At 34.9% G+C, this 19433-nt stretch overlaps 2 protein-coding genes across 2 annotated transcripts; one reads left to right on the top strand and one right to left on the bottom strand.

The window, feature by feature from the left end:
- Positions 1 to 1023: 1023 nt before the first annotated feature.
- Positions 1024 to 13553, bottom strand: LOC128167596 (WD repeat-containing protein 36-like). The gene is made up of 19 exons (XM_052833394.1): positions 13350 to 13553; positions 13026 to 13053; positions 12197 to 12297; positions 11821 to 11938; positions 11219 to 11406; positions 9324 to 9456; positions 8893 to 9068; positions 8545 to 8665; positions 7996 to 8145; positions 7734 to 7888; positions 7371 to 7482; positions 6949 to 7114; positions 6389 to 6577; positions 5630 to 5853; positions 4338 to 4468; positions 3805 to 3924; positions 3523 to 3598; positions 3012 to 3199; positions 1024 to 2594 (listed from the first exon to the last, which is right to left on the bottom strand). Exons 1-19 carry the CDS (start codon positions 13491 to 13493, stop codon positions 2445 to 2447), a joined length of 2670 nt encoding a protein of 889 aa, XP_052689354.1. The 5' UTR covers positions 13494 to 13553; the 3' UTR covers positions 1024 to 2444.
- A 229-nt stretch (positions 13554 to 13782) lies between these two features.
- Positions 13783 to 17032, top strand: LOC128166321 (NAD-dependent protein deacetylase Sirt6-like). The gene is made up of 5 exons (XM_052831419.1): positions 13783 to 14244; positions 15048 to 15215; positions 15451 to 15845; positions 16205 to 16398; positions 16496 to 17032. Exons 1-5 carry the CDS (start codon positions 13869 to 13871, stop codon positions 16704 to 16706), a joined length of 1344 nt encoding a protein of 447 aa, XP_052687379.1. The 5' UTR covers positions 13783 to 13868; the 3' UTR covers positions 16707 to 17032.
- Positions 17033 to 19433: the final 2401 nt, after the last annotated feature.

A 19433-nucleotide genomic window follows, 5' to 3' on the forward strand; every position in this document is an offset into this window, starting at 1 on the left:
ATGGTGTTATTCTACGTTACCGAATTTATTATATTTTCATTTTTTTTTTAACCGACATCGTAAACATCCCGACACGTCACGAATTCCTGGAGCTCAGTGCGGTCTGCAGTTGTTCCAGTAACCTTGAAGTACCAGTAATATTTGGGGCAGTGTGGCAGTTGTAATGAGAATTGCATGTCTGTTTACAGAGTAAATAAATCAAAAACAAGAGGCCCTCGGGCCTCCACGCTTACCTGATTTTACAGTTAAAATCAAATTTTGGAAACATACTGCATCGGTGGACTTTGATTGAAACAAACTCTATTGGCAATGAAAAAGATTGCTTACTTATTCAAAGCTTATTGTAGAGAAAAGTTTTTGTAGGTGTTTACCAACAAACACATTTGTTTCATGAAAAATTGCAACCTTCTTTGGGCTGTATTAATTGTCAGAAGGTCACAGTGAGAACATAGCGTTTTCCCTCAAATAACAAGAGATGTTTGTGAAACACTTATGCCCCCCTCCCTTGGAAACATCAACAAAGAAAATGAACATAAACTGCAAATATTTGGAATTTTTCTAAGTCCAAGGGGCATAAATCTGTTGGAAATTGCTCTATCATACCAAATATCAAACTTGACCTAGATATTATTTAGATAAACCTGCATACCATATTTCATATTAATATGTGCACCCTCTGCAAAGAAAATGAGCGGAAACTGCAAATAACTCGAATTTTTCTAAGTCCAAGGGCCATAACTCTGTCGAAAATTGTCCGATCAAACCTAAAATCGAACTTGACCTAGATATTATTTAGATAAACCTGTAGTATACCAAATTTCATTTCAATATGTTTATCCTATGCGAAGAAAATGAGCGGAAACTGGAAATAACTCGAATTTTTCTAAGTCCAAGGGCCATTACTCTGTCGAAAATTGCTCGATCGTACCCAATAAAATTGACCTAGATATTATCATGATAAACCTGTATACCAAATTTCATTTTAATATGTTTATCTTTTGCAAAGAAAATGATCGTAAACTGACAGACAGCAGCAAAGCATTATGCCCTCCCTTCTTCGAAGGGAAATAAAAATTTACACCATTTCTTCAACTTAGAGGTAACATTCTGAAAAATTTTAAATATACACTATATCATGATGCATACACTATATCCTAACAGTTGTAATGTAATATTATAAAGTACAATGTACTTACAAAAGTTGTTGAAAAAAATTAAAGATTAAAATTAAATACTTAGTACCTCCCATGCATTGCATTCCAATGTCTCATAAGTATAACTTACTGAATCAGAAGTCACAAGTAAAGACAATCTTAAAATGCATTTTACCAGCTTGCTTGCACAGGGATTATATTTGATATAATGTCATTTCTGCCTGCTATTTTAACCCCCAAAAATCATCACATTATACATATTTTTTTACAAAAAATATTTTACTAGATAAGTTAGTTACAAAAATGTAGAAAACATTGTTAGTTCTTTGTGCTTTTATGACATCATGTAAATGACCTTTTCTTGCAATTTCACAAAAACTTCAATTCATCTTCATATTTAACAGAAGGAAGTATAGAGAGTAACATTGCTCCAAAACCATTTTCACATATATATAATACTGTGGTGTCATCAATATTCGTTGAATACCAATTTCTGTGGATTTCTTTGTTAAGTTAATCCACGAAATAAAATGTTCATTGAAGTGCAATTTCTATTAACATTTAGTATTGATAGGGTCATTGGCCATAAATTCACATATCCTTGAAACCACAATTTTCACTTGATCCACAAAAAATATAATTGATACCCTTGAATAACAATGAAACCACAGTAATGTTCATATTATTTTGCACATCGTACAAAAAAAACTGGTGTTGGAGCAAACATGCGCTTGATGTTTCTTTTTCAAAAAATGGATCTGAGATACCCAGTTTTTAACTTAAATGCAAACTTTTTGTGAAATACAATCATCATCAATTGATGACATAGATCATCTTTACAAAGATGAAAATTATATATGTTTTAATATATCTAAAACAAATTCTAAAGCTCTATTCATAACTTAAATTTTGGGTACATAAACATCTTTTCACGTTCCTGAAAAAAATTATCTCATTATTCAAATGTACATCTTCTCTAAAACCACTCAATTTCAAAACTGAAAGATAGTAACCTTGGATAAAGAGCTTTCAAGTGTGTTAAAATAAAGAAAATGCCCTTTCATATGGGGAAAATAAGCTGAAGAATTTTTTAAGAACTTCTCCTGAATCAAACACCCAATATTGCCAAACCTTATATGAGATATATTGTGCATACATGTAGTGTGCAAATATAAAGTATTGACTACTTGAAACACTTTTTGGTTTAAATCTTTAATGAATGATTCTCTTGACAGTAATAAATGCATTGCTCCCTCTCTCTCTCTCTCTCTCTCTCTCTCTCTCTCTCTCTCAGATCTTGGCAGTCCTTAAGTGGGTGAGAAGTGTCAGATTTAGAGTAAATAAGTCCTGTATGGAGCCCCATGTTTCACTCAATTTCTGTTTCACCTGTATGAGAGCCTCCACTAGTTCCGGGTGGCTAGATATCGTATCTCCATGAATCTAGAATTCAGAAGTGTCAAACTTTATTCACATTTACCAGTAATCACAGTCACAAAGACCTCATTATCAAAGATGCAAACAATTAAGCAGAAAGTCTTGTGTTCTATTCCCGGTCAAAGTACACTTAAATCATGAACAGGTTCCAACTATGCTTTTGCCAAGGATTCAGAATAAAATTGAAAGTTTAGGGGAATCATGTGAGACCATGATGTAAAGTATTGTCATATGTCGATGTATGTACAGGAACTGAGAACTGAGAATTCATATAAACTGAAGAACTTCACCAATGGTTGGCAATTATAACATTTCAATATAAGAGAACCATGATGTAATGTAAAAACATCAGAGAACCAATCAAGATGTAAAAATTATAGAATTATAGTTCATATAAGAAAAATAGATTAACATAATTATTACCTTTAAGAACAGTCCCAGGTATGCATTGCTGATCTCAAAGTCTTTCTTTGTGTCCAAGACATAACTGATCATGTCCAGGAACTGGCACATAACGGTCACTGATCCCCCTGCATCAGGCCCCAGACACCGAATCTCGCTGTCCACCGCAGATGGACCCAGCTCCTTCAGGTAATCCAGGGCAGTCAGGCCTAAAACAGATCACTTTATACTGTATTTGGCCAAATTTCACCACAGCTTTATTTCATTCATTTTTACATGTATCTTGTATTACCAGGTCTGCAGCGAGTGAAGCCTCGAGAATCTTATGAAACACTTAATAATCTTTTTCAGAAAGTTTTATTCAGGTTTTTTTTCACTCTATTCTTTTTTTATGAGCTACATATTTATAATCCTATCATGTATTGCGTTGTGTCAAGACCCATCTTCATGGATTTGGAATTGAGGCAAAACATTTATTTTAAATTCAGTCACAACCCTTGCATTCGTCACTCCATTAACAACTGTACAATACCTTCGTTGCCCTCCTCTAGTTTGCGTCCAAGCTCGCTGAGTGAATTAAATCTCGAGAGATCAGAACGTGATTGCTTCTGAAAAAAAAAATGGATGTACATGTACTACCATCTTTGATATTTTGTTAGTAAAATATGGGCTGTAAATATATTTATCACTATCATCTTTGATATTTCCATTCATAAAATATGGGCTATATATATATTTATCACTATCAACTTTGATATTTTAATGAGTGAAGAACGGGCTGTGTATGTGGAGTACTGTGGAGAGAATGGCTAACCTTGTCCCCTTCTTCCTTGTCGTCTTGGATATCAAACTTTGGCTGTAGGCCGGCAATAGTGGGTAGGAAAAATGGTGCAGCTTTGGGGACTTTAGGAGGTTCTTTGGGTTTATTTCTCATCTAAAAACAAAATATGTAACATTAAATACCAATTTGGAATCAACAGATTACTATTGAATTTGTGTCTTGCAAATACAGTAAAACTTTGTTATAGAAAAGTCCTAAAAACCTGTGGATTTACTTTGCTATATTTGTGAATCTTTTTTCCTTAATACATGTACCAGTATAGCAAACTCATTATGATAAGAATAGCAAACTCATAGTTGCTATGGAGCCAAAAAGAAATATCTATATCTGTGATTTCACTTTATCCTAGTTTGTACAAATTGAGATTTATTGTTTTACATTCTGAGTATAATGCAAACTTTCAATCAACAGTTTCCTCTAACACATATGTACTTCAATTGACTTGTAAACGGATAACTGATTACCGTACTGTAGCTGCAATGTTTAACAGATAATGTAATTCTCACCTTGATGACGTCCAGATTGAGCAGGTTCTGCCAGCGGGAGTTGGGGAGAAGTGACAAGGTCACTAACTCTGCAGACAGCTGTTCAGGCGAGGCATAATCCTGAGGATCATCCTCCATAGAGTTGTCTTCTCCTGGAATCAGCAAGGCATGCTATATTTTATTTATCTCAAGGAATAATAATGGCAGTCAACAGAAAAGTTTCACACCACTTGACTGTTTACAACTTTAAGCAATAAACACTTCATCAGGAACACAGTTGTTTCTAAAAGGCATGTAAATCTTAAAGGTTTATCCACTTAAAATTGTTTTCTATTTTATTAATTACATGTTTTTTATCATATATGCATTTTTTTTTAGCTAAATTACTTGTTTATACAGATTATAAACAACTAGTATTTTTCAATTTCTTTCAAGGTTAACTTGTTTTTGTTTTAAGAATTCTTCCTGAGGCATTTAATAGATTAAATTTTCTCAATATTTTCATAATTGCCAGACTTAATAATTATAGCTTGCATCTAAGTAAATAAAGTCTAATTTGTATGTACACCCCCCCCCCCCAAAAAAGGAAACATAAAACATTATAACAACAAAATTCTGTTTTTAAACAAATTATTTGTGGGTCTTTATACAACTTAAATTTTTTGAAAATACTTCAGTAGTTTAGGCTTCAGTAAAAAACATAGAAGCCGAGCTTTCCTCAATTTTAGGGAGTTGATTTTAATCAACTCTCCTATGCAGTTACACTGGCAAACCGAAACTGAAACAGTGTTTGGACCTCAGCACAAATCATCACCGCTACAAGAGTTAGTTCTTGAAAATAATCGATAAATTCGATGTAATGTACGTGAAGCATTTTTTAAAAGTAAAATTATTTATAAATACCTAAGAAATACCCGGTAGTAAGATTTTAGATAATACGAACAATTTCGAAGTTTTTTGCAGTTGTATGTATTCCTACGCCAGAGTTCAATACAGGTTCGTTCAACCATCGGCTGTCTCCGTACATCTCCGACAAGCAGAGAGTCAGTCTATATTTAGAGGTCGCATCATCAAGCTATCACGTGACTTGGTATCTCTTACTTGTCGGAGATTAACGGAGACAGCCGAGCATCTGGTTGAACGAGACTTGAGTTCATTTTTGGTTGGATCCATACACTTTTTGAAATATTTCAAAAAATATATTTTCATACATGTATCTAGAAATTATACTGAAAAAATCAAATAAATAAATTTTCAATACTTAAGCATTTATGTAAAAGGTATGACAAAGAATTAATAAGGGTTTATCAAACCTGTCTGGCTGTCGACTGAGGCCGTGACTTGCGTATCCGGCATGTCAACTTCCTGTGGTTGATAATCATCGGGGAGAGGAGCGAGAGAGACAAGAGAGAGAAGCGTCTTGTTGTACCAGGTGTAGAGACCTACGCTGTCGATGTGGCAGGTCACCAGGAAGTCTGCGGTAGGAGACATTGTCAGAGAGGTTACAGCCATCTCTGTCATAAAACAGTCCACCAACCTGAACAAAGATCAGGGGATTGAAGAAAAATCAGCCTGGTAATCAAAATCAGCACAATGAACACAGTACCTGATATTTTATCTCTAGTGAAACAATCTAGACAATTTTAAAGGAGTTGCACACACAAATTATTTCAGTAGAAGATTTAATTTGGCAAAACTTACAAGTTCTAAAGGGGCATAACTCCAAGGAATAAATTTTGAATCAAAATCTTCTGGGATTAATAAATGGTGTGCACTAGTTTATTACCAAGTTTCATGACATTCTGTTCAGTGGTTTGGAAGGAGTTAAGTTGACCAGTTCTTTCGGTAACAAAGTAAAGTTGCATAACTCTCAAAAAATAATTTCCTCAGGATACTGGTACACACATCTATACTACACCTGTCCTTATTTTGTACAAAGTTTCTTGAAATTCTGTTCATTGGTTTGAGTCGATTTGTGCTGACAAACAACTGGACTAACATACAGGTCAGAAACATAATTAGACCTTCCCCTGCAACTCATTGGGTGGGATATAATAGCTCTTTTCTTTTACCTTCCTGAGGGTAGATCCCAGGTCCTCACTGTACAGTCCATGCCAGCCGAGATCAGCCATCGAGCATCAGGGCTGAAGGACATCCCAGTGACCTTGTTACTGTGACCTTGAAACTTCCTGACCACTCGACGAGTGTCCAGATCCACCACGATGATCTGGAAATTGTCTAGGGAAACAGCGAGCATGGAGCTGGAATAGTGTTAGACATACATATATCTGACAGATAGTAGGAAATTGACAAATCAAATTAACATTAGGCCCTGAATAAACATAAGAATAATGCATTACTGAAACAAAAAGCATAAACAATGTTCACTAGGGACATTAAGTATGAATTAGTTTATTATACATACAAAGTGTACTTGTCAGTTAAAAAAATCAAGTTCCATGCATGTTCTAGAAAAATTTACTTTTCCATCATTTGTTTTTTATCTTATTGAAAGAAAATGCTTCTGCTAGGTATTTTTTCAAAACATGTAAGTTTTCTCTTAAACATCTTGAAAATGTGGATTTAGATAACAACCAATCTGTATCTCTTGATACATAACTACGGAATATACCTATCTCTGTGCAGCACAATTCCAGAGATATAACCATCGGTGCGTAAGCTGTCGATTTGCTGGTGTTTCTTGAACCCCCAGAACCGGATTTCTCCATCGAGACCCGCCGTGACTAGTATCTGGTTCATCCCATCCACCACTACCCCCATCACACAGCAGTGGTGGGCTGCAACAAATAAACTGGTTCACTGTCATGCTTCATGAAAAATCATTTCTCTCATAAACCTATCTTAAGTACCTGTACAATGATGCTCGAGTTCATGCGAAGTCTACAGATTGACTCATTAATTAGCAACTAAAAGAAGCAAAACTTACCATTCAAAATAATGAAAAAATTAATCAACAAAATATTTATATATTATATAATAGTTATGTTGCAGTCTCAACATTCAAAACCAAAGATATCCTTGAAGAAATCTTACCTGGATCCCCTATGGAGCCCCTGTGTATACCTGACTGGAGGTTGTACTTGTCCACATGACCTGAGCTGTAACCAATCACACAAAAGTTTCCACAGCTGCTAATGTCCACACACTACAAGTTAAATATAGTCACATATTCTAATTGAGTTAAATAACATTATTTTTCAATTAAAGAATAATTTCAAATCAATTTAATATGTGTACCAAGATATTGTCACATACCAGTTAAACATAAAAAACCCAATGAGAATTGTCACATAATTCAATAACAAAGGTTCAAACTTTATGAGAAGTGTAAAATAATTTTCAAAAACAAACTACTCTTGTACACAGTTTATTGCTGACAAAACATAAAATGCTTGCCTTTGCTGTAGCTGTTTGAAATTCTTTCTCTTCAAATCGTGGATGACATAGACGCAGTTTTCCCATGGTGCTTTTCTGGAAGTTCCAGGTCGTGACTTGAGACAAGCCTCTATGACAGGCTACGATACTGTCCCAGTCACTGGCTCTAGTGACCTCTACAAAAAAATGCAGCAACAGCAAAGTCAATCCCCATCAGGGCATGAGAATGGATACCACATTGTAAACACAACTACGCTCAGTGAGATCCAAACTGAATGATTACCTGCAGCAAAAGCAGTGATAGGGGGCATCATGTATTTGTCTTTCTGTAGCCCCATCCTCTTAGTCCCTGCCTTGTTGAAACTGGCTCTTCCTAAACTCTTGTTCTCCGAATCATGAATGGTGGAAAAGGACTTCAAAAAACTGTCTTGACCTAGATAAAATATTTAAAATTAATTTTCCTTTACAACCTGCATCCAGATATACCCCTAGTTTATTGAATAATAATCTTAAAAGTCCTCCACATCCTCTGGAAAAGTTTCTCATAAAAGTCCATTTTTTATATTCCTCAAAGATATGGTATTCAAGCATGCATTTTACTTGATTTGGGGGAAGGAAATCAATTTTTAAAAATGTATTGCTATTTATAAAAACATAAGTCCCTGCTGTATTCACACTCAGGACCTGCAGATTCATTGAGCAACATTTTGGTGACAAAACCAGTTTCGCATTAGGTTGAAACTGCCATGTTGTGATGTACTGCCCTAAAAAGTCACAGGGTGTCGAGGACCATTAAAAATTGTGTAAAACATAAAATAATAATGTCAACTACCTGCACTTAAAACATTTTTGCCGTTGTTTCCATAGTGATGTATGACATTAGGCGGGGCGCTATGACCAGATCGTTGTCGTAGTAAACGGCCTCCCCCATCAGGTAAATCAAAGATCCATACCTAAACAGCCACCATCATAATAAACAATTCTCTCCAATAATTGATCTCATGTACAGGAAAACGCAATCAAAACATTCTTTATTAATGGTAATTTTAACTCATGGCAAATTCCTGCTGTTTCTTGTTGATTGAAACATATACAAGTTTGATTTCGAATGCCTTACTTCATGACTATGCAAATCAGTTGAAAACTGATGTACAATTACAATATGTACTCAATCACCTACCTTGAGTGAGTTGTCTGCAGCTGAGGTAACCATCAGGGGTTCCGACGGGAGACAATTCATCCCAGACACAGCACTGTAATGAGCATTCCTGATCTGACTCTGGAGCTTTTTCTCCTCCAAATTCCAAAGAGCTATGTGACCAGCAGTACTTCCTGTCACCATGATAGGGTGACCATCTAAAACATGCAGGTCAAGTTTTGTGATTTAGTTTTTTGTGTGAAATATTTATTGTAAAGAAGCATAATCAAATGTCCCTAAATGTATAGTTGTATTAAGTCAGACGTCTAGCTACGAATTTCATGTTATTCTGCAGTACATTAATTCTACTTCCTGATAATTTTGCGTCCTTTCTGATTTCCTTCGTTGTGCTATTCACTAATAACACATACACTGCCGGTCTGACAATAAATGATTTTAGATCCTAGAGTTACCTGTCCTGAATGAGATGGCCGACACTGGTCCCCAGTCCTGCTGAAAGTGCATGATGGTTTCGTCGTACTTAATATTGTGTAGGATTGTCCGTCCATCTGCTAGTCCCACTGCAATCACATCAATGGCCGGAGACTACAAACAGAACATGTCCAAGAAAATTACAACTGTGTCCATCCAAGTTAAAAGGACAAACTAATTAAGTCTAAAGTTATACCAACAAACTGTCCAAAACCTCACTACTATCTGTCCATCTAGATGGAATATTGATTACACATATGAACAATAAACAAACAGAATAAAATATCAGTCACTGTGGAATCATTAGAAATCATGATGGCTCAATTTTCATGGTATTCATGGGTAGTCCTCCTCCTCGAATTTCATCCTCAATGAAATCAAATCAAGAAAGAGCTAACTTTCTTACTGAAACTGAAAACCGAAGTATCCAGGAAATTACATCCTCATGAATTAGCATAATCCATGAAAAATTGCCCCCCCCCCTTCAAATTTAAATGATTCCACAGTTTAGTTATCTAACAGATTGGAAGAACAACTGCATGGATGCAACCAAAACCACCCCACCTGTACAAGAACAACCCCATCTGTATAAAGTCCACCCAAATTTACAGGAACCTGTACACACCTGTACAAGAATCACCTTACCTGTACATGTAAAAATTCTGCCCCACCTATACAGGAACCAACCAACCATTACACACAGCCAGAGTCCTTGAAATTTTTCGGTCCTGTCGGCAAGACGGATAAAAATAACAAACGACCGATTACTTGAGGTTGCCTGTCAGTCCAAATGACTGGTAAAAGTTGACAGGGGAACTTGCAAAAATATGACTTAATTATGTACAAAAGTAATAAAGTTGATGCAAACTATTCTGGGTAATCACTGAGGAGATCCAAATGCATACAATAAATCAAGAGGATTTTTTCGTGGATTTTTGGCTCTCTCTACACAAATCATGCGTTTTCGGAACATCACAGTACTAATGTATAGAATTTACGTCACTTAAATGTAAACTTCCAATGCTTTCGATAAGTGTGGCATGTGTTTAGTACATATTCACACGGTGGGTTTATAATGCGACTAACAGATGTGTAGTCAGGCAATAGGAATAAGGCTTTCGATCATTTTCCAACATAGATATCGTCAGAAATCACTTGGAGAAATTGGAGAACTTGTTTAAGCATAGCGTGAACCGATGGCCCCCTATAAATCCAAGATGGCGAGTGTCATCTTTTTTTTTTACGTTTTTTATGTACATTGAATACACTTTCTACATGATTGAAACAGGGTTGTAAGTTAATGTTTTTATTGTAATATACAAAAATACACACAAAAATACTAATTCTAATCATTTATGTCTTCGGGAGAAAATAATAAGAACTCCACTATCCGACAACTAAGTCCCTGCTTGTGGCATGATGTGTGCAGAAAGAGAAAAAAGAGAACAAGAAAGAAAGAAAGAGTAAAAAGGAAAGTTGATAATGAGAGAGAGGGAAGGAAGTTAAAATTAATGAAGTGATAAATAAGAACGTGAGCGTGAGAAGCCAGAATGGGAAAGTTAAGAGGAATCGGATCAGGAAAAAATGAGAGAGACTGGAAGGCTTGTAAGTTAAGAATGAAATAATTTGATAATAAAATTCGAATATAGTTTTTCATCTTTCTATTAAAAATTTTTGGACTCGGACTGACAAACTTCAGATTGTAGTCAGTCCAAATGACTGACAGCAGAAAAAAGATTTCAAGAACTCTGCAAAGCACCCCACCCTAAAATAACAACCTGTAAGTGCACACCTGTACAAGACCAACTTGTAAGCATACACCTGTACAAGAACCACCTATAAGCACACACCTGTAGAACCACCTGTAAGCACACACCTGTTGGAGGATGGTGATGGGGCTCCCCCAGCCGGTGAAGGAGTACAACATCTGGTCCTTCAGAATGTTCCACAGCTGGAGGGTGCCCTGCTTGCTGCCCAGAACCACTTTGTTCAGGTAGGTGCTGGGATGGACAAGGGCACTGATGTGGAAGGTGGAATTACTGAACTCCATTTCCAGGTACACTCCTGTTGAGATAGTTATCAAGAACATATTTCATCTAAAATATTACGATAACTGATAGAATAGTTATCAAAAGCACATTTTTTCTAAAATATTAAGGTGATTAATAGTTAGGGCTAATTTTATGGCTATGTTACATGAAAATTCAAATTGTACCCCTGCAAAATCCATATCTAATTCCATGAGACGCTGTTGTACATTTATATTTTAAGAAAAGCTATAACAAGTTTAAGGTTATGATGAAGAACTTTTTCTCAGGCAAATGTTTTTCTCCCAAATACAATTTATTAATAGACAGCATTCCTTTTTGTGAATTAAAAGGAACATCTTTTTTTACCACTTAAAAATTCCACTGTGTTCCGTGAAATAACAAAAATCAATGCACAAAAATAAAAAAATAACATAGTAATTTTATTTACCGCCATTTTCCACGTCCCAGATTTTCAAGTTGCTGTGAATATCCACTGAAATGAGATGGTTTCCAAAGGGAAGGAGCAGGTGAACCTCAACACTGTGACCATCAAAGGTGTGAACAAGCTGGAAAGGGGAACAAAATGTGATGTAGAGATGTGAAAAAAATATCATATTTAATAGACTTTTATAGTTTATTTCCTGACATGTAAAACAGTTCTAGATAGACAATTACAATACATGTCTCTATGTATGTGTCTATGAAGCTATTAAGTAAGTTGCCAAATATATTCTAAAAGAATATCATATTTTTTTCAATCAATCTGAAAGGTTTCAACAATTTGATTTTTATGAACTTGTATCAACTGTTTAAACAATGTGTACCTGTCGGCTTCTCTTGAAGGCTCGCACTTGGTTTCCACACCCGGTAAATACATATCTGTTGTTGACTGCTATACAGGTGATGCTGTCTGGGTGTTTATCACCTGAAAGGTTAGAAAGAATAATCTTACCGTGACCAAGCTACGCTCAGGTCACAGTAAGAATTCGTCCCATATACTTGCAATGTAGCAGCTGCGAAGCAGATCAGCTTCGCGTCGATTTTAAGTCTGTTAAAAATAATCTGCTGAGGAAAAACACATTTTTATACATTACAAACCTTTTTGAACATGCATATGTAGTTTAGTCCACAAAATATCCATTTAATGAGTCATACCAAGGCATTTTGTTAAAATACACCTTTGAATTTGCCTGCCATTTTGTAGAAAATCGCACTCGGAATATCTCAGATTTTATCATAAACATGGTGACCATAAACAGCGAATTTTCAAGCGTGATGTTAAAAGTGGCAGTGATTTCGTTGCAATAACAGTTAATGTGAAAATATGGGATTATAAAAGAGCAACATTGTAGGTATTTGAGACCAATCATACGAAAATTTAGGCGAGATACAGCGCTATATAATTTTTTTATTTGCTACAAAGCGAGTGTATGGGACGAATTCTATCGTTAAACCGGGTCCGTAGGACATATATCATTTTAACGATGGAACATGCATTTTATCTACTGAAAGGTGTAAACCAATCATATAAATCTAACAAAACATAAGGAAATAATGAATTAAATAAGTTTAAATAATTTCGCTGATAAAATACATAAACAAATAAAAACACATTTATATGTGTAGAAACTTGAAGGCACCGAAAATACTCACTTATTTGTGTTATTCCTAGCTTGGAGCACTGAAAAAAATATAATTAAATCAGGATTTTAATCAAGCGAAATAAAAATTCCTTGGCTTATCAAAAATTACTTTAAAACAGATGTATGAATTTCACTTTTCCAATAAAAAAATATTTAACATGTTAGATGTAGATCAATCTGATTAAAATCCGATTGGATGTAGATGTCTTTGACATATGACAATGACAACTGTATCGAAACATGGCTCTGATCTGCTGTATGGTCATGATAATTTGTGGCTATAACGTTTGTTGCTGTATGTGAATAACCTCTGTTACTGTGTTGGCGGACTTACGTTGTATGTGTGAAAAGCATTTCCCACGCTTGTTATGACATAGTTCTCCTTCAGTCTCTTGTTATATCGCGTGGCAAGGGGGACATGGTCACTAACAAACCCCAGTGCACGGTAACCAGTAAATATCTTGCTCCCGCTGGACATATTTTACCGATCTTATTAAACTGTGAAGGTAAACATCCACACGTGGTTTTCACAATTCTCCATTTTGTTTTTAAAATACAATAGCTCTTCCAAAAAATATTCGTGTTAATAAATTCCTTTCATTAAATCTTTAGCAACTGTATTTATACCTTATTAGATATAAATTCCTGAATCAAAATGTGTGTTTTTATTTAGGCTTTATCATTTATGCAAATATTACTCGTTGGTTTATTTTTTTTTAAATAAGTACAACTTATCAACAATGTTTGAGACATTTCATAACATCCGGTTTCATTTTGCTGTCATCTGTCAACAGTAGTGTAGAAATATATTCATTTAACGCTAGAGCAAGGGTGTTTATATTCAGGCTTAAAAATGAAGTGTTGTCTTACACTCTGCGGAAATGATATTTTTGAACAAAGTGAATCGAGGGTTGAAGTAAAAACTGTTCTACCATCTCGATTTGATGGCAAAAATTTTCTTGTCTCTTGGAATAGAAACGGAGAGGCAATATTTCATCTACCCTGTTGGCAGCGCCTCTTAAAATCGAAACCAACAACTAATTACAAAAAACTTGGAGCAAAACGAAGTCGGTTAAACTCTTTAGAATTGGTGACAAAGCAAGAGAAAAGTCTCATCCGGGAGGCAAAAAAGACGGCGGAATTCTTTGATTCTGCTGAACAAATAAAAAAGGAGGCCAGTAGAGTAGCAGGATGGCTGCTTTCTGCAAAACACTGTGTTGTTTTTACAGGTAGGTTGAAATGTTTCTGCTTTACAAAAGTACAAAGTTGTGACTGATCTCTGCAACTCTAGTCATGAGCTCTACCACTGAGCTACCCAGGCTGATATCCACGGTCCATATAGCCCCAACTACTACATATTGCCTCTATTAAGTAATCTCAGCAAGATTTGTCAAGACTAAAAAGTTTTTTGTACTCACATCTCTTCCACAAGAAAAGTCAGAAAAACCGTATACTCTTGATGAATCTTGCTAGACTTTGAACCTAGCTGGGTCCTCAGGCATACAAACCAATCACTTAACTAATCAAGTTATAGAGGGTCTAGCCAGGCCATTTCTATAGTAGGGATGCCATGTATCTGACTTTACCACATTGTAAAATACAATGAGCAACTAGCAAATTAATTTTCACTTAAATTCTAATGTTTCTAAATTCAAAACCATTATCTGAAAAAAATGTTACAGTTTTATTAATGAATGAAAGTGTTCAATACAATAAGATAAAAACAAGGAGAACAGTTATCATTGGTCATAACAAATATTCCAATGACTGTTATACTGTATAGAGGGAAATATTTGTTCCCGTTTTATTTTCGCCCTCGTTGTCAGAGGGCAAATTTAAGAAAGGGCGAATTCTATGTTGCAAATAATATCTCTGTTAACACAACTGCATCTGGGAGAATTCAAGATGAGGCGAAACTGTTTGCAAGTGTAAAAGGGCGAAAATAACACAGGCGGAAAATAACCCTGTATACAGTAATATTTATTGTGTAAATTTAAAAGCAAACAATATATCAATGTTTTTATAAATGCAGGAGCTGGGATATCTACTGCTGCTGGTATTGGGGACTACAGAGGCAAAAGTGGAAAATGGACTGAAATGGACCATGAACAAGTGTCAGATAAAATAGAACAGATATTCGACGTGCAGGGGCCATCTCCTAGCGAGAGGTGTCACCCAGAGAAGGAACCTCATAAAGCAGGTGCACTTCATTAAAACAAAAATTTAAAATAAGATGACTCTTTGTTTTTAACTTCCCTAATTTCAATAATACAAACTATGTGAGAATCAGATAATATTTAGTCTACAGAAGTCATGTCCATTTATGAAATCAGCTTGTATTTTAACTAGCATATTCCCCTTTTTTCTTCACTTTAAAATTTGTGAACATGAAGAATGCACATTTAAAAAATTGGAAACAATTTATATATATGTAGATCATGCATCAGGTGATGAGGATCAGGAGGACAGAGGAGATGAGGGGGTAGATTATGAGGAGCTGAGGCCCACCTTCACCCACGAGGCTCTGTGCCGGCTTGTTGACCTGGATCTTGTGAAGCATGTGGTCAGTCAGAATGGGGATGGACTGCATGGTTTATCCGGAATTTCCAAGGAACATCTCTCTGAGCTTCATGGCAATGTATTCATTGAGAAATGTGAGAAGTGCCACCACAGATATGAGCGTACTTTCTATGTAATGGATGACACAGGAAGTCAGTATTTTGAGGACATTGAGGATTATGGAAAATCAGAAGTGAAGAAACCGAGGCATGCTAAACGGTGTGACACATGTGGACTCTCCCACAGGACAGGAAGGAAGTGTGAACAGAAGGTCAGGATATAGTTTAAGTCATGGCAATCAGGTTACTCTTTCCCATTCAGCTTATCAATGTATAATTCTGAAAAAGTAAAATATTCTTTAGAAACACTTACTTTTTGTCTCACTGTGCCTGCAAATACTTTTTATTCAGGAAATTTTGCCACAAGATTTAAATGTTATTAAATTATACAGTTACAGTATTAAATACCATACATCTAACTGAAAAAAGGAATAGTATTTTTGTTTCTGCAAATTTTTAATAATTCTTTTGATTTTCAGATGAACTGGTATTCAGATTTTTGGTTTGATTGATATAAGTGACATTGTTGGCAATTGTTTGTACAATACAATCTTCAAATAATGTCATGTAGGGCTGTAAAGGCTTTCTGAAAGACACCATTATTAATTTTGGCGATAATTTGGAGGAAGAGATTCTAAACCGGGCCTTTGAGCATGCCCAGCAGTGCGACCTCATGATTTGTCTGGGCTCCACCCTCACTGTGACTCCAGCCAATGAACTCGTAGAGGTCATCCAAAAAACAGGCCGTCTTGTCATATGTAATAGGTAAGATATTGTAGATGATGGTCTCCCCTGAAATATTCTCTCTGACTCAATTGTTGTATTTTTTCATTTTTCAATGTGAGCTTCTGATGTATTGTAGACAGAAGACGGACTATGATGATGACTGTCTACCCAAATTTGATGGGATCCCGGAGGCGGCTGGTTGTCGTGTTTACGGAGACTGTGATACATTTATCAGGGAGATTCTCAAGAACGTTATAGGCGATGAGAGACTAAAGAGCTGGGAGGGGGACAGGCCACAAAGAATTGTCAGTTACGAAAAAAATCGCTGTCAAAAGCACTCCGATTGAAGGGAATAAGTCCAGTGCATTATTTAATTTCAAATATTTTAGCTCACCTAAACTGCAAGAAAAAGCAGTTATTTTTGTGACTGATATCACTATTTGTCTATTTTGCCTCGCCTTCTATGAGAGTGATCAACCTGATATATTTCCATAGTCAGCCAGTAACAAACCTAATATTAATATAATATGAGAAAAAAAATAATATCAGGTGCCTGTGATATTTTGCACCTGAAAATATTTGAATTTGTCTTTTATATTTATATATTGTTATTACAGATGTACATATTATGTATGTTTATAAATCTACATAATAAATAAACCATTTTGATTTATCTTTTTATTCTTCACTGTTCATTTTTATGCTGTAGTTAAAGACTGTTATTAAAAGAAAGATACTTTAACACATATAAACTGCCTCTGGTAATTAATAAATGAGTCAGAAAATCCTGAAGCTCTCTGTCATTTAATTGATTTTTATGTCATAATCTGTTGATCCAATACATTATTTTTTGGAAGTAATAATTTTTTATTTTTTTTTCACTTTTATCAATTTTGAAATTACATGGATACACATTTTAAAAGTTTATATTGTCAAAGATATCACAGCAAAATAACTCATACAATAGAGAAATGTATTTTGCTGAGTCCAAAATTATACATGTAGAATACAATTGACAATTAAAGTTGCCAACGTGATTGATACGTTAATTATTGTTTTTATTGAACAGAAAAAGAAATCCCTAAGCAGAGGCGTCGGAAGCAAATTGAAAGTGTGGGGGATGGGTAGGGGCTAGACTAATCCTCAGAAATCTTGACAAGCAAAAAAAAAAAACTATTCCCAAAATCATAAAAATCCTTATCCGTGGGTGGGTGGGGGGGGGGGGGGGCAGTACGTATACCTATAGTTTCCAAAAAAAAAGAATGTAAAAAAAAAATTTGATACTTTTCAAGCAAAATCTCGTAGGGTCCTATGTTAAAAATTAACAAACTTTGAGATGATCCCCTAAATAACGACGTGGTAAATGTCTGATTTTTTTTTTATCTTAAAATAATAATTTTATCAGTAGAAATTCATGTTAAAAATTTCAATAAGAAATCTAGGGCAGAAAAAATTAGACCCAGCCTCGTTAATCAAAATTGTTTTGTAAGGGTTTATTTCACTAATTTCTTTTCCCCCTCTCCAATTTACATTTTGATTTTAACGCTACATTACTGGCGTGCGACCAGTTAAAATTCTCGCCGAGTACAATTTCTCGTCAGTACGTACATTGTGATGTTCGATTTTATCAACATATAAGATTATTCAATTCATTTATTGACAATTACCATGTCGGCATACAGTCATGAATATGAGTTACATAAAACAAAAACATTAAACATAGCATGCAAAAGTTAAACATTAACTAATAAATCTACACTACACATCTACAATGGACAAAACATTGGGTGAACAAAACTAGGTTTGTGCGAAGACTATTATTGGTATTCATAAAATATTAGAATTGTATAAGTGTTCATTGTTGACTTTCCTTTCTAGCGTTGAAACAGTTTTTTTTAGAAAACAACATATCCTTCTAGCAGCTGCAATGTTTTTAGGATTGACAAGTTCCTTAATGGGATTGACATTTGTATATGTGTTCACATTAAAAATATCATTATAATTCAATCTTCATTGGTCATATCTTGAACAATACAATACAAAGTGTTTCTCATCTTCAATAAATAATTTGCAAAAATTACACAGACGTTTTTCTCTTGGAATAGGAGGTTTAGAACATCTACCAGTTTCAATAAATAATGAATGAGCACTGATTCTTAGTTTTGTTAGAACAGATCTGTCACATTTTTTTAAAGGTAGTTTTAAGTATTGTTGTAGTTCATATTCATTTTGGTTTACAAATTTGCTATAAAAAGACAATTTTCCAGAGTCAGCTTTACATATATTGTTTATAGTTGTTCATGTATTTTGTTTTGATATTGTTCTTTTAACTTGTTCTTTAAAATTTTGTGACAGATATTCAAAGAATTGATATTTAATTTTTGTAGCAATGAAGACAGTTTTCTTTGCCAAGATACTCTAGAAGACAATTTTTTGTCTTCTTTGAATGCAGATGTTACTAAGTAATTATTATAGTCATTTTTGTGTTCCATATCTTCCAGTCTCTTATAAAATTTGAACATATTCTTAATACATAGATAATACAGAGGAAATTTTTATAATTCACATAAAACAGCAAGATTTGATGCATTTCTGTGTACCCCCAAGATGTCTTTAAAAATAAGGTGTTGTGTTTTTTCAAATGTAAATTGTTCTGAAAACATTAAATCACATTTGAAGTCGGATATCCATATTTCAGACCCATAAGTCATTATTGGTATTATTATTGATTGATATAATTTCAACATAATTTCCACAGCCTAATATTTGCAGGAAAATTTGTTTTCAAAGCATAATATGCCTTTTTTGCGCGTTATAGACAAAAATTACGACACAATGTACTGGCGAGAAATGGTACTCGGCCAATCTCTCACCAGAGGACGTATAACGCTGTGCTTGCGGAACGCGCCCTCTGGTGAGAGATTGGGTACTCGGCGAGAACTGGTCGCACGCCAGTTCACTTATCTAGCATGGTTGAACAAAATTTCGGGAATTATTTTTAATCTAAACAGTTCAACACAAGTCGGGGGCCGAATTGTTCCTGGAACGATATGACAATAAAAAAATTCTTTTTG

This window comes from Crassostrea angulata, chromosome 10, assembly GCF_025612915.1.
Source record: "Crassostrea angulata isolate pt1a10 chromosome 10, ASM2561291v2, whole genome shotgun sequence".
Taxonomy (NCBI): Eukaryota; Metazoa; Mollusca; class Bivalvia; order Ostreida; family Ostreidae; genus Magallana; species Magallana angulata.